The sequence below is a fragment of the Pteronotus mesoamericanus genome, unplaced genomic scaffold (genome assembly GCF_021234165.1).
Source record: "Pteronotus mesoamericanus isolate MK-2021 breed Mesoamerican mustached bat unplaced genomic scaffold, CSHL_Meso_final contig_98, whole genome shotgun sequence".
In the NCBI taxonomy this organism is placed as follows: Eukaryota; Metazoa; Chordata; class Mammalia; order Chiroptera; family Mormoopidae; genus Pteronotus; species Pteronotus mesoamericanus.
Genome location: NW_026555295.1, coordinates 7,309,763 through 7,325,753, shown reverse-complemented (window position 1 = coordinate 7,325,753; position 15,991 = coordinate 7,309,763). Strand labels below are relative to the sequence as shown.

At 37.2% G+C, this 15,991-nt stretch overlaps 1 protein-coding gene across 1 annotated transcript in view; it reads right to left on the bottom strand.

Moving 5' to 3' along the window:
• WDPCP (WD repeat containing planar cell polarity effector) overlaps nucleotides 1-15,991 on the bottom strand; it is a 357,672-nt gene that overhangs the window by 198,171 nt on the left and 143,510 nt on the right. Inside the window, exon 10 of the mRNA XM_054586899.1 lies at nucleotides 821-1,430. Coding sequence (XP_054442874.1) covers nucleotides 821-1,430 — 610 coding nt within the window. The remainder of the gene's footprint in view (nucleotides 1-820; nucleotides 1,431-15,991) is intronic.

The following is a 15,991-nucleotide window of genomic DNA, read 5'->3' as shown; positions in this document are numbered from 1 at the left end:
GAAATGGGCTATATGAATACATAACTTCTATAATATTTAATCCTTTTGAATATTTTTAGCTAAAAAGGAAAACAAAAAAGTTGCAAAAAATCTTTACCAAATACTAAACATTTGCTTTCCCTTCTTTTTTTCTTTTTAATGATTTTATTTATTTATTTTTAGAGAGAGGGAAGCAAGGGAGAAAGAGAGAGAGAGAAACATCAGTGTGTGGTTGCCTCTCAAGCATCCCCTACTTGGGACCTGGCTCTCAACCCAGGCATGTGCCTTGACTGGGAATTGAACCAGCAACCCCTTGGTTCCCAGGCTAACACTCAGTCCACTGAGCCACATCAGTTGGCTGCTTTCCCTTTTTTTAAAACACTTGTTTTACACAATTCCAATCTAGGAAGCAATGGACACCTAAAATCTAAAATAATTTTCACAGAAAGAGTATTATGGTCCTACAAAGAATTTTTTAATGGACATAATAAATGCTTTTAAAATATTCACATACCTACTTCTAAAGGAATTTTTTGGTAGACAGTTTATTTTGAAAAAGTATCAAATGTAAAAGTTCAGGCTTTTGACTCATCACAATGGATACTTAGTGCAATTTCCAAATTCATCAATATTACCACCCAACGGTATTGAAGGATGTTCCTTGACATTGGGAAAATCATTCTCAAAGAGTTCCAAAGGAAATGATATGATATGTTTCAAAGGCAAGCATATTTATGGGATGACAAAGAGGTAATCTACATGCTAAAAATAGTTTATATTAATTATGATATCACCACCATAAACACTTTAATTTACTTACTCACCAGCTTCTTTGACTTACCAAGTTTAAACAAAAGTACACCCAAAGGTCCTCTGTCAAACCTGAGGAAGAGGAGATTGTAGATGTCCTCACTTTCAGGCTTCTGAGAAACAACCTGAGGAGCTACCCACTGCATTTGAACAAGGCTGCTGGAAACATCAAAAAATTTTTTGAACTGCAGAGTCTCCCTAGGTGAGCGGTCTTCAGCCAAGAGTTGGATGTTAATAGGGGATAGAGCCATATCAAAAATTTGTAGCTCTCCTTGGTTGCTGCCAACTAGCAGAATGGTGCCACTTGGGTGGCAGCTTATTAATGAAGGCAAAAGTTCAGCTTGAGCTAAAAGAGTCACTCTACGATGAGTTTCATAAAGAATTACTGAAGAATCCTCACAGCCCAGAATCAGTTTGTCTTCAGTAACATTCCTGCAACAGCTAATGGCCTTGGATCTTAGTGGTATTCTGGTGACTGAGACACACTGAATTTTGTTCCGAACACATTCATAGATGCAGCTGTCAGCCATAGGCTCTTTGTCTCCACTGATGGAGTGCTCCACTGTCAACACCTGGCAAGTCTGTTTGGTGCCAAAGCAAACATCCAGTGGATCCCATTCTGTGCGTACAGAACTCAGAACCTGAAAGAAATGTATGAAGTATGTTCACAAAGAACTTGGTTTTTCTTCAGCTGTCACACATATGCCTATATATTAATCCAGCATCCTAATGAAGAACATCAATTATCAGCTTAAACATTAGCAATATATAAGTATGTGTGTGTATAATCACATAGAACACATATGTAAATATATACCACATACATAATAGAAATTAAACTATAAGATTTTAACTTGACCACTTTGTTTTAGGTCTGTAAATAACTAAAAGACAAATATGTACCACAGTATATAAAAACAAGTAAGGTAGGTTTTTAGTGAAATAATAGTTAACAGAATATCTAAAACCTTTAGGAGTTTGATTTTTAAAAGGATGAATCAAAAACTTGAAAGAATTTAGCTCATCTCTTTTCCACCCATTATCCTTCCCAATTCTGAAACTATTGGTAAGTTATTTACCAAAAATACATTTCTAATTAGTAGGGCAGCATAGATAAAGGAAAAGGCTTTATAACCCTATTAACAGTCTCCTAGAAATATTTCATTATCAGAAAGGACATGAAGGGTTAAGTAGAAAAAAAGGGTTAGGTAGGAAAAATAACAATGTAATGATTGGTTTTAAAATGAAAAATTAAGACCTGGTAAGTAATTTGAATTGTCAATACTTGTTAATTTACAATACTTGTAAACACTGGTGATCAGGATGCTTAAAGAACTCACTGAGTATGGAAAACACATAAGGTAAGAAATGAGTGAAATAAAGAAAAATCTACAGGGAACCAACAGTGAAGGGAAGGAAGCTAGGTTTCAAATCAATGATTTGGAACATAAGGAAGAAATAAACATTCAATCAAAACAGAAAGAAGAAACAAGAATTCAAAAAAAAGAGGAAAGTATAAGAAGACTCCTGGACATCTCCAAACGTGCCAACATCTGAATCATAGGGATGCCAGAAGGAAAAGAGGAAGAGCAAGAAATTGGAAACTTATTTGAAAAAATAATGAAAGAAAACTTCCCTGATTTGGCAAAGGAAATAGGCATATAATAAGCCACGGAAGCACAGAGAGCCTCAGACAAGTTGAACCCAAAAAGGACCACACCAAGACACATCATAATTAAAATGCCAAAGGTTAAAGATAAAGAGAGAATCTCCAAAGCATCAAGAGAAAAGCAGAAAGTTACCTACAAAGCAGTTCCCATAAGACTATCAGCTAATTTCTTAAAAGAAACCTTGCAGGCAGGAAGGGACTGGCAAGAAGTATTTAAAGTGATGAAAAGCAAGGGCCTACAACCTAGATTACTCTGTCCAGCAAAGCTATTATTTAGAATGGAGGGGCAGATAAAGTGCTTCCCAGACAAGGTAAAGCTAAAGGAGTTCATCATCAACAAGCCATTATTACATGAAATGTTAAAGGGACTTATTTAAGAAAAAGAAGACCAAAACTATGAACATTAAAAAGGCAACAAATTCACAGCTATCAACAACTGAATCTAAAAAAAGGGGGAAAAAGCAAACAGCCAGAACAGGAACAGAATCATGGATATGGAGATCATTTGGAGGGTTATCAGCTGGGAAGGGGAAGGAGGAAAATGGGGAAAAAGGTGCAGGGATTAAAAAGCATAATTGGAAGTATAAAATAGACAGGGGGATGTTAAGGATAGTACAAGAAAAGGAGAAGCCGAAGAATTTATATGCACAACCCATGGACATGAACTAAGTAGGGGATTGCTGGAAGGAAGGAGCATACCAGGTAGAAGGTGGCAAAGGGGGAAAAATTGGGACAACTATAATAACATAATCAATAAAATATACTTTAAAAATATCTAGGCAGAAGAATTAAAAACATAAAACAACAGGACATTCAGTTTATTCATATATAAATGTGGGAGACCATAAACCTGAAGAGTAGTATTAAAATAGCTTTAAATATTTTCTAACACTGTCAAAATCTTCAAAATCAGATGCAGAACTTAAAACACATGATAAAAGTTCATTAATTTTCTACACATGCAACTCACAAAAGTGCATGTAAAATCTGATAAATTCCAACTGAGTTACTAGTATTGTATGAAGGTCATTTTCCTGAATTTGACAATGTATTGTGGTAATTAATGTATGTAGTATTTGTCGCAAATACTGTCATTGGGGCAAACTGGGGGGAAAATACAAGAAGGGAATTAGCTTTTAACAATTTCAGCAATTATTTTAGCAGTTTGTTGGGAGTAAAATGATTTCAAAATTCAAAGGGTTTTTTTGCTTGTGTTTTTTTATCATCACTCGAGGACAAGCTCACTGATTTTAGAGAGAGGGAAACAGAGAGAGAGAGGAGAGAAACATCAATGTTTCTCTCATGTTGTCTCTCGTACTAGAAACCAAACTCGCACCTTAAGCATGTGCCCAGACTGGGAATCAAACCCGCTCTGACTGACATTTCAGTTTATGGGACCATGCCTCAACCAACTGAGTCACACAGGCCAGGGCTGTTTGTTTTGTCGTTGTTATTGTTGTTGTTGTTTTTTAAAGCACATAAATAACGCTGGATTGTGGAAGTGAAAGGGAGTTGATGTAAATTTTACTAAAAAATCCATCCTAAACATTATCACCAACTGAATCTTTCTCAACTAAAAGACTTTGCTCCCACTCTCCCTTTTAAACTGATCATTGGCTACCCACTGACTAATGAGTTAAATTTTTATTTCCCTTCCTGGAATGCAAAAGCCTATAGGACCCATACAGAAACTCCTTCTCTCCTCACTCTTTCTTTGTTTTTCTTTTTGGTGTAGTAAATATTTCAGTATGTGTCAGGCAATGGTCCTCGGATCTGGGGATACAACAATAAGTCTTCACCCTCAGAGAACACACACTCTAATCGCTGAAGACAAGGCAACAATTCACAAAAAAACAAACAAACCCAACATTCTTAGGATGTTAGTGATCCTATATACATACTTTCTAAGTGCTAGGTAGCCGAGGTGGCTAAGAAAGGACCCGGAGCCAGAAAAGTCCAATTAAGGGCTTTTATTCAAGGAGGAACTCTGCAACCAGGGGACGGTTGGAACAGAGGACAGCCCCAAGGGAAAGGGTAGAAAAGCTTTTAAGGTATGTAGCAGACCCCCAGCGAGGGTGAGTCACCTTGCTCACCTGCTCCTGGTGTCCTGAGTATCTGATTAGGGAGGGCTGATTCTGTAGAAAGTTGAAGGGAGAGGGAAGGGGGCAATGAGAAAGCGGCTCTGCCTCAGCTTCTGATACAGGGAATCTTGTGGTCAGGTATTCAGCCAGTGACTATACCTTCTTTGTTCCTGCACAGGCGGTGGTTTAGGTCCATGTCCCAATACATTCCACCACTAAGTACAATGAAGAAAAATAAAGCAAAGTAAGTAGAATGAGGAGCGGCAGGAATGGGGAGGAGAGTTTATACAGAGAAGTGAGGACAGAGTTTTCTAATGAAGGTGACCTGAAAGAAGTGAAAGGTGAGCCATGCAGCCACTTAGGAGAAGAGAGCTGAAACAAACACCCTGAGGTGGGGCTCGTGGCCTGATAAAGGAATACAATAGATAGACCTGGTTAGAGAAGAGAAGAGAGAGCAAGGAAGAAAGTAGTGGGAATTGGGGGAGGGGAAAAAATTCTGTAGTAGCTTATAGGCTACTTTGAATGGACTTTGGCTTTTTCTCCAAATGAGGTGAGAAGTCAAAAGCAAAGGAAGGACAGGATCTGACTTGTAAATTCTAGTGCTAACTCATACAGTTTCCCCTTATTACTCTGAGTTCAAACTAAAACCTGCCTTGCATTTTCCCAGCTCTGTAGCTTGTGAAATTAATTAAATAAGAAGGCCCTAAGACTGAATAGGCTAAAATGTCATGGTGGCCTACTCAAGCAAACCAAAATCTAAGCTTGTAAATGTCTCAAGGCTAAAAATCAAAATGTGAATGATAACCAGTCAGGTTTTAAGCTACAGCCAGTCAAATAATTTCCTTTCTTTGTTTTTGCACTATCTCTATAAATCTTTCCCCTGGCTTCTGTCTGTGGAGCGCTCCTACTGGCTTGAGTTTGGCGCTATCTGACTGGAATGGATTTTTGCTCAAATACACTCTTAAAATTTTTAATATGCCTCAGTTTGTCTGTAACAGTTTCACTCAATTTTTCTTCCCAACTACACTCACCCTTCTTAGAACAAAATCAGATGTATCTCAGTTTCTAGATTCCTTCCAGGTAGGCAGTGTTCTTCCTTCCTGGGATCTCATCTCCTTACCCATTTCCCCATTCCAACTTGGCCAATGACTCTCTGGTGACTTTGGCTTTTTATTTACTGCTAAGGCTTGTTCATATGTCTTTTTTTTCACTGAGGTTTAAATCTATTTTCTTTTTTTATTTTTTATTTTTTATTGTGTCCATGTAGCAGCTAGCCAAAAGCTATACTGGTAGTAGGTATGCAATAAACTTTTTAAAACTATGAATTTAATAAAAAGAAGCACTTTTTAATGCTGTTAAGATATGCTTACAGACAGCTTAAAGTTTTGTAAAGGAAGCCTCAGGGAAGAAAACTGAGAAGGCCAGGTGACTCTGAGTAGGGCCTGTACTCATACAGACAGCCTCAAAGGAGGGGCCCAGCTAGATGGCAGTCTAGGCATAGAACAAGTTAGGCTCAAGGTCCAGGGAGAAGGATCCAAGGCGCCTTCATTTGCAAAGTTAGCGAGACTCTCTCCAATAAGCTCTGTAGTATTACCAAAAGAAATAAGTTAAAAGGGGAGTGTAGTATTATGATTTACAAAAAATAATACATATATATTTGGTCATTCAAATGGCAAAAATATATTTTTCATATATCTTTGGTATTTGTCAACAGTTCTTGGCTCATAGCTCCCTAAACCCTGGGATCTTTCCTAAGTATTGAGAGTCATAAAGATATCTCTTGTTACGTTAATGAGGTGAGTTTTAGAAAGCACCCAAGAATTGATACTTGTTGCAATGGAGCCAACCTTGTTGATTAGAGGGTTGGAACTTTCAGTCCCACACCCTGACATCCAAGGAGGGAAAAGGGTGGAGACTGAATCAATGGCTAATGATGTAATCCACTATGCCTACGTAATGAAGCCTCCATAAAAACCGGAAAGGACCCGTAGAGGGTATGGAAGTTCTACACCTTTTCCTATGCCTTGCCTTACGCACCTCTTCCATCTGGCTGTTCCTGAGTTAGATCCTTTTATAATATACTGGTGATTCTAGTAAGTAAAATGTTTCTCTGAGTTCTGTGAACTGCTTTAGCAAATTAATCAAGTCCAAGGAGGGGGTCTTGGGAACCTGATTTATAACCACTTGGCATTAGTACAGGTAACACCTGGATTTGTGATTGATGTCCAGAGTCCAAGGAGGAGGTCATGGGAACTGCCAATCTGTAGCAGGTGGGTCCACAAGCAGATAACAACCTGGGCTTACAAGTGGGGTCTGAAGTTTGGGGTGGGGGTAGTCTTGTAGGACGGAGCCTTAACCTGTGGACTCTGATGCTATCTCTGAATAGATAGTGTCAGAATTGAGTTGATTTGTAGGATACCCTGCTGGTGTCCAAGAGTTGTATATTGGTGTGGGGAAACCACACACACAGGAATTGGTACCAGAGCCAGTTTAGGGAGTAAGACTATGGACTCCATGTATACCTTTTTCTCCGCTGTCTATCCCAGACAACTCTAAAAAGCAAGTGAAGGTCAGAGGATGACCTCCTGTCTTTCCAAATAAATGGCTACAATTCATTTAAGGGAGGAAAATGTCTTACATGGCCTAATTAAAGCTACCATAAAAGTTTAAAGATTAAAAAGAAAAAAAACACAATGTGCATAAGTTTCAATAAACAATAAACCCATCAATAATAAGGCAGAAAATAGGGTCCTGTGCTAATCACTTTTCATACACTGTTTAACTTTTTTTAATACTCCAAAGTTAGTTATTACAGTCTACAGTAGTGTCTCCTTATCTGTAGGGAATATGTTCCAAGACTCCTAGTGGATGCTTGAACTGTGGATAGTACCAGACCCAATATATACTATGTATTTTCCTATACATAAATACTTAAAAGTTTAATTTATAAATTAGGCAATTTCGTGGGTAGAAGACTCATTCTTACCACAGATCTTAGTAACTTCAGCATAGACTTTTTTTCTTTCCCATGTTCAGCTTTTCATTTAAAGGAAGCACTTTATGGCTTCTCTTTGGCATATCCAAATTGCCAGCATCACTACTCTTGCACTTTGGGGCCACTATTAAGTAAAATAACAGTTACTTGAACGTAAACACTGTGATACTTCGATAGTCGATCTGATAACCAAGACAGCTACTGAAAGGATAACAAGTGGTAAAGTATGCAAAACATGCTAGACAAAGGGAGGATTCACGTCCCAGGCAGGATGGAGTGGGATGGCACAGATTTTATCACGCTCCTCGGAATGGCATGCAATTTAAAACTTGTGAATTCTGTTTTATTTCTGGAGCTATCCATTTAATATTTTCAGACTGAGGTTACCACACGTAAGTGAAATTGAAGAAAGCAAGATTTTGGATAAGGAGGAACTATTGTACATTATAAAAATAAAGGAAATAAGGGTCAGAGAGATGGTAGAAGTTGCCCTTGGTCCCGAAGTTAACAAGCGACAGCTGTAGTCTTGAACACAGATCTGTCTGACTCTAAAAACCAAGTCTCTGCAAGATACACTGCCTCATGAGCACAGGAACTAATAAGTTTACATGAATATACAGCTCTTTCTCTATGCGATCAGACAGGGAATGAGAAGAACCACAAGCATTAGGAACCTGAAGCATGGTGGAGGGATCCCACCAAGGAGAGAGGAGTAAAAAAAAGTGAAGGGATCAAAGAGACAAATTATGCAATGACAGTGGAGCCTGTTAACCTCAGGAATGAGAAGGACACTTGTTCAGAGCTATTTTTGTCAAAAAGCAAATAATATAGGTAACTTTGCTTTGTAAGACCGAGGAAGTTTAAAAGGCAAAGTTCTTAATAAGCTAATTTCTTTTAAAGATGTTTTATTATTAGACTGAGTTGTACTGAAAATAAAGAGCATACTTTGTAAATATACATGTAAAAACATCCCTAATATGAAGCAAATAAAAGTTATACTGTTTCCTTACAAGATAAATTATACAAACACAAAACATTACTGCTAGTTTTTGACCTGAAAAGAAAAACTTTGTTTGTTTTATGATGTTCCATGGAATCTTTTGAAAGTACTATATTGTCATGAACAGACAGGGTCAAGTTTATATGACTCTTAAAATATAATAAAGTGACATTAGCATTAAAATCCAAAATACCTGTATGCTTAAAAGTATTTGATATAGTTAGGTTCAGAATTTAATTCCAAGTTGGACCTGATCCTGTACAACAACCACAAGCAACCCCACAAGGCAGAAGCTGCATATAACAAGGTCTGACTCCTAGTTCTGGTGAAAGACAGCTCTGTGATCTTGGGCAAACTAACATTTTGGAACTGTAGATTTCTCAACAGTAAAGTGAGGATTTATTAACCTGCGTTAGAGAATTGCCATGTGAATTAAAAATAATGTACCTAATATGCAGGGGACAGAGGAGCCCCCAATATGACAAGTGGCTACTATTTTTTCCGAAGAGAAAATCCTGGATTCTTTGGCCAAGATTGCAGATAAAAAGAATGAGAGATACTTTTCCTCAACAAACCCCAGGTCTGGCTATTTAGAATTTATGGCTGACACTATGGACAGAGGTGGGCAAAAGTAGGTTTGCAATTGTAACACAAGTAACACAATAATAAATGAATAATAATACAAGAATACATTCTTGTGTTTTGTGTAGTCAAAACTGTAAACCTACTTTTGCTCACCCCTGTAGTTGTATACTATAAATGTGGAATACAATTTTAAGCAGAGAAAAAAATGTGGCTTGGAAGTTAATATGAAACTGATTTCATTTATTTACAATATTTAGCACTGTGTCTACATGACAGTAGCTCAATAAACACTACTGAATTAATACATTTTAAATAAGACATACAAAGCTCATACTTAATTTCATGATTTTTGAATTTATCTAAGTTGATACTTATGTGATTTTAAAATATATCAATATTATTAGAAAAGAAACATTTCAGGGGGGAAGGCAGAGACAAATGTATTTGGAAAAATAAATTAATTAAAAAAAGAAACATTTCAGTCTATGAAAATAATAAATCTGCGTATAAAGGTACTGCCGTGATAAAGGTATCATGTACCATATAAAAATAAACAATGAGTATTATGTATGAGTGACAGTAAATCTACACAGGGATATGTTTATAAACAATTTCACTGACCCAGCATAGAACCTAATGCAAAAGTTTTGGTCAATGAAAAATACTGAAATGACATTTGGATGTTATCTAATTGTGATATTAATATTTTTAATTTAAAGGAAAATGGACTGGGCTTCCAATTAGAATTAGACGCAAGACATTTTACATACAAGCAGAGAGAAAAACACTATCATCAATAAAAATGAGCAATAGGATGCAGAAGGAAATTTAGTCTTTCAGTTTTTCTAAGAAAATGCTAATGTGATAGACCAAGATTATGAAAAGGAACAGTTACATCTACATTTCCAGAAGCCTTTTAAAAAACGTATTAGCTCTTTTTTGAGATGCCTCAGAAGTGGTTGGCTGCTTCAGGATGAGGTGAACATCTCTTTCCCAACCACCAGCTGCCAGAAACTCATTGAAGTGAACAATGTACACAAACTTTGTCCCTTTTATGAGAAGCATATGGCCACAGAAGTTGCTGCTGATGTTCTGGATGAAGAATGGAAGGGTTATGTGGTTCGGATCAGCAGTGGGAATGATAAACAATGTTTCCCCATGAAGCAGGGTGCCCTGATGCATGGCTGTATCTGCCCTTTGCTGAGCAATGGGCACTCCTGTTACAGACCAGGGACTGGAGAGAGAAAGCACAAATCTGTTTGGGGTTGCACTGAGGATGCCAATCTCAGTGTCCTCAACTTAGTCATTGTGAAAAAAGGGGAGAAAGATATTCTTGGTCTCACTGATACTACTGTGCCTCATCCATCACCTGGGGCCCAAAAGAGCTAGCAGAATCCACACACTCTTCAACCTCTCTAAAGAAGACGATGTCCACCAATATGTTGCGAGAAAGCCCTTAACAAAGAAGGTAGGAACCCTAGGACCAAAGCACCTAAGATTTAACGTCTTGTTACTCCAAGTGTACTGCAACACAAACATCGGTATATTGCTGTGAAGGAACAGCGTACTAAGAAAAATAAGGAAGAGGCTGCAGAATACGTGAAACTTTTGGCTAAGAGGATGGAGGCGGCCAATGAAAAATGCCGGGAACAGATTATCAAGAGACATATGCTGTCCTCTCTGAGAGATTCTACCTCTAAGTCTGAGTCCAGTCAAAAACGGGGTTTTCTAAGAGTAACAAGTAAATAAGGACAAAAAAAAGTTGTTAAAGTATAACCTATTGACTGAAGAACAATGTGGTAAAAATGTGTTAATACATTTTCTAGGTATAACACGTTCTATTAGCAGGTCATTTGCAAATAAGCTGAAAACACCAAATACAAGTTATGTAGCTATTGCAAAATACTAAGAAAGAACACAGACTTTTTAAAATCCAAACTTGCACAGGCTAAGACTTCTCTCATCTTATATTTGTGCGGGCAGATTTTCCTCCCAAAATGAACTTTGATTGAAGTATTAGTCACAAGATAATCAGGCCAAGATATACTGCTAAGATAAAGAAATGAAATCTATGGTGTGTACTGAAGGGAAAAATGCTAAGTGACAATGCCCTGAAGAAAAACCACAGAGAAGAGAAGAATCCAATAAGAGAGGACTGTGGTTGGTGATACTCATGTAACCTAGCAAGATGAATCTGAAGTCTACTCTTATCTTTTATGAGGCATGCTCATTGTTATCCTCTAAAAACATCATGATCAGGAATTCCCTTTTCTCAGAGAATGGTCTTGGTCTGTCCTCTCTCTCTTTTTTAATTGAGGTATGACTGACATACATTATATTAGTTTCAGGTATAGAACATAATGATTCAATATTTGTATACATTGCAACATGATAACCTCAATCTAGTTAACATCTATCACCATACTTAGTTACAAATTTTTTTTCTTGTAATGAGCATGTTAAGAGTTACTCTTTTAGCAAGTTTTGAGTTCTTGATTTGAATCCTATCTTCAACTACAGATTTAGTGAATTCTGAAGTCTAGTAACTCTTCAAAGAATCTTAAAATATATACCAGGAGTTTCAGGAACTGATCATTAGAATTCTAGTGGGACTGCCTATGATTTAAAAAAAAAAAAAAAAGGTAAAAGCTTTCTAACAAAAGCATAGTGAAAAGGTGAACAATGAGAATGGGAAGAACAATTTTAGATAATTAAGGGATGGAAAATAAAGACTTCCACAATGTGTGGTAACCTGCTAAAAGTCTAAGTGAGAATCTGAAGGGAAGGTCCCTGCTTTAATTCTAAGGTAATAAGAAGGTAAAAGGAAGTTAAACGCACAGAAACACAGGTGGTGTTTTAGCTAAACCACAGGCTGTGCAATGTTAGAAGTAGCCAATGAAGTGAGATTGTGATACCAGCTGAGACATGGATGACCAAGGCTCAATGGTTTATTTTTGTTGCTTTGCTTTTAAAAACAAAACAAAACAAAACTGTGTGTTGACTTGAAAATTTCAAGCAAAGAAAGAGCAGAAAAGATATAGACTTTCGGGGTCCTGAAGGTCTTGGAATTTCCCAATTTCAAGAATAAACAAGTTGGTTAAAGTCAATTGTTTCAGTCAAGTTTAAATTAGTCAGCTTTAAGGTTGTAACTAGTTGAAAAAAATGCACACTGAGATGATTTTTTTATCTGTATTTGAGAAAATAGAACTGATCCAAAAGTCATCAAAGGAAATACAGTATACAGAAGGAAAGGTATACATAGTCAATACGATTGATACCTTCTCTGGAAGACATTTTAAAATTAAGAAAGCACAAAAATCAGAAAAGCAATCACAGTGAACTGGAAATAGGCTCAAAATTCTCATGCTTTAGCTAGAGGGTACTTATTATGACCCCTATAAAATCATCCAATATATACATCAGGAAAAAATTTATTTAAAGTTTCCTTTTCTGGAACTGAAAACTTTTACCAGTTGGTAATGAGGTTATTTAAAAGATTATGCAGTGCCCTGGCCAGGTAAAGCACTTGGTTAGAGTATCATCCCAATATGCCAAGGTTGAAGGTTCAATCCCTGATTAGAACAATAAATCTTTTTTCTCCCTCCCTTCCTCTCTCTCTCTCAAATAAAAAAAGATTATGTAGCAGCCAAAATTCTAGCTTATTACTAGAATTTATTCTTAAATCTAAATTCTTCCCCCTCACTTTTCAGAAATCTTTAAGATAAAAGGCATACTTTATTTTTAATTCTTTATGGTGAAACATTCAACAGACACATGAAAGATATAATAAATGTGAAAACAGCTTTATGAAATATTATCCCTTTACTACAATTTTCCTAAAGAAATAAAATATCAGATACTCAGCCTGGCTGGTGTGGCTCAGTGGATTCAGTGCCAGCCTATGAACCAAAAAGTCGCTGGTTTGATTCCCAGACAGGGCACATTCCTGGAGCTGTGAGCCTGGTCCCCAACTGGGGGCATGAGAGAGGCAACCAATCGACGTATCTCCCATGCATCGATATTTCTATTCCTTTTTTTCTCCCTCTCTTCCCCTCTCTCTAAAGATAAAATAAATAAAATCTTGAAAAAAAATAGATATGGTTGAAACCTGCCAAATCTCATTCCCTTCCCTTTTCTCCCCAGAGGTACTGCTGTTATTAATTTGGTATTTATTCCTATTGTACTATTACAACATCAATCTAGAACTATCCTGAATAATATTTAGCATTGTTTTGAATCTTTTAAAATTTCATATAAATGTTATTACTCTGTATCACACTGTTATTCCCTTTTGCTCAACTTTTCTTTTGAGATTTAATCACATAACTCTAGCTCCTTCATTTCAACTTCTGTTTAGTATTCCACCTTCTGAATACCACACTACAAAACAGATTTTTATTCTCCTGTTCCTAGACATATAGTTGTTTCTAATTTATTTTGCTATTAAAAACCATATTGCTATGAACATTACTGTACGTGTCTTTGTGCAGGTGGGCCAATTTTTCTTAGTATAAGGGACTCACACCTCCAACCATATTAACTGTTTCTAAGTTGCTCTGCATAGTGAGTTACTAAGTTACTTCCAATAAGCAGTGAATGAAGAGTTCATTACACATCTTTACTTATCCAAATATATCAACTAAAAATAAGATAGCAATAGTTCTTTTGAAATGGATACATCTCTTATTTTTAATAACTTTCAATGAAATCTGACATTTGTATACAGGATAAATATAGAAATGTCTTACAAGCTTAGAAAAACAGACATATCTAGTAGGAGGTATAAACATTCTCTTATGCATTATTTTTAGTATCTGAAAGTTATCAACTTATATGCTTATATTAATAAAATCTTCTAATCCATGGATCTATTTATTGTAACAGTCAATATAATGTGAAAAAGTTATTTTATGAAAGAAAAGAGAAATGTATCAATGGAACATAATAGAGAACCCAGAAATAGACCCACTTCCTGTATCTCACAAAAGAGTAAAAGTGATTCAATGGAGAAAGAACAGTCTTTTCAATAAGGCAGTGCTAGAACAACTGGACATCTGCATGCAAAAACATGAATATACACATAGGTCTTAAACCATTTGCAAAAAGTGGGTTGAAACTAAACATGTTTATTATAATCATGAATATGTTCTCATAATGTGGCATTGGTGACATTATTGCTTTGAGTCTCTTTAAAGCCCTACATGAAGGAGACAGTTCAACTAAACAGAAAATCAAGAACCTACAGAGAACTAGATGAGAGTTAAAAGAGAGCACTATATGTAATGACTATGTGCTCTAATAATATAAATAAAATACAGCTAGGAAGGTGCGCAATTACAACATGGTCCACCGAAATACTGGATCCCAAAGGGGTCACAGAGCTGCCCAGAGATCCTTGGGGAGAGATTGGAGACAGGACTAACTAGAGAGTTCTGGAGCTGACTCCTTCCCTTTCCGAAGTCTCCATTTTGTGCAGGCAGGCCATGCCCCCAAAAAGCCAAAAGCAAGAAAGCACACAATAGAAGGTCCTAAACTGACCAGTGCTGGCGAGCCTGCGTGGTCCAGTGAGGGTGCCTGCCTGGGCCTGTGCACAGGCGTGCCCGGACCAGCTGGGGCGCCTGCACAGGCTGGCACGTGCGCGCAAGTGAGCTGGTGTGCGAGTGCAGAGTGGTTTGCTGAAATAGTGGATCCCTGGCTGAAGGGGTCACAGAGCTGCCCAGAGACCCCTGATGAGAAACTGGAGACAGAGGCATTAGAGATCCCAGTGCCAACTCTTCCCCAGTCCATGATCTCCATTTTGTTCAGGTGGACTACTCCCCTTAGTGACAGCAGCCTATAAGGGCACAATAGTCCCGCCATCAGGAGGCACTGCTCCGCCCTGTGGTGCCTAACGCTGACAGATGAGGACAGACTGACCAGACTGACAATCACAGTGGGAGGAGAGAAATGAGAAAACATAGGCAAAAAGTTTTGGAATGTTCTCAGTAGTTTACATTAACAGTGGTGATATTATTATGAAAAACCCAAGAGGAAGGAAGACTCCCAGACTCTTTTTATGAGGCCAGCATCACCCTAATCCTAAAACCAGATAAAGACCCTACAAAGAAAGAAAACTACAGGCCAATTTCGCTGATGAACATAGATGCTAAGATCCTCAAAAAAATATTGGCAAACCGCATCCAGCAATACATTCAAAAGATTATCCACCACAATCATGTGGGATTCATCCCAGGCATGCAGGGATGGTTCAATATATGCAAGTCAATAAATGTAATACATCACATAAATGAAAGAAAGGACAAAAACCACATGATCATCTCGATAGACGCAGAAAAAGCATTCGATAAGGTACAGCACCCATTTATGACCAAAACACTCAGAAAAATGGGAAAAAATGGGGCATTCCTCAACATAACAAAGGCCATATATGAAAAACCTACAGCCAACATCATACTCAATGGGCAAGAACTAAAAGCTTTCCCACTAAGATCGGGACCACGACGAGGATGTTCGCTTTCACAAGTTCTTTCCAACATCATATTGGAAGTCCTAGCCACAGTGGTCAGACAAGAAAAAGAAATAAAAGGCATCCAAATAGGAAAGGAGGAAACTATCATTGATTGCAGATGACATGATAGAGTACATAGAAAATACTGTAGACTCTACCAAAAAACTCCTCAACCTAATAAGTGAATTCGGCAAAACAGCAGGATACAAAGTCAATATCCAGATCAAAGGCATTTTTGTACACCAGCCATGAAATAGAAGAAGAAATCAGAAAAAAAAAATAGCATTCGATATAGCAACAAGAAAAATAAAGTAACTAGGAATTTTAACCAGGGAGGTAAAAGACCTATACGCACAAAACTGTA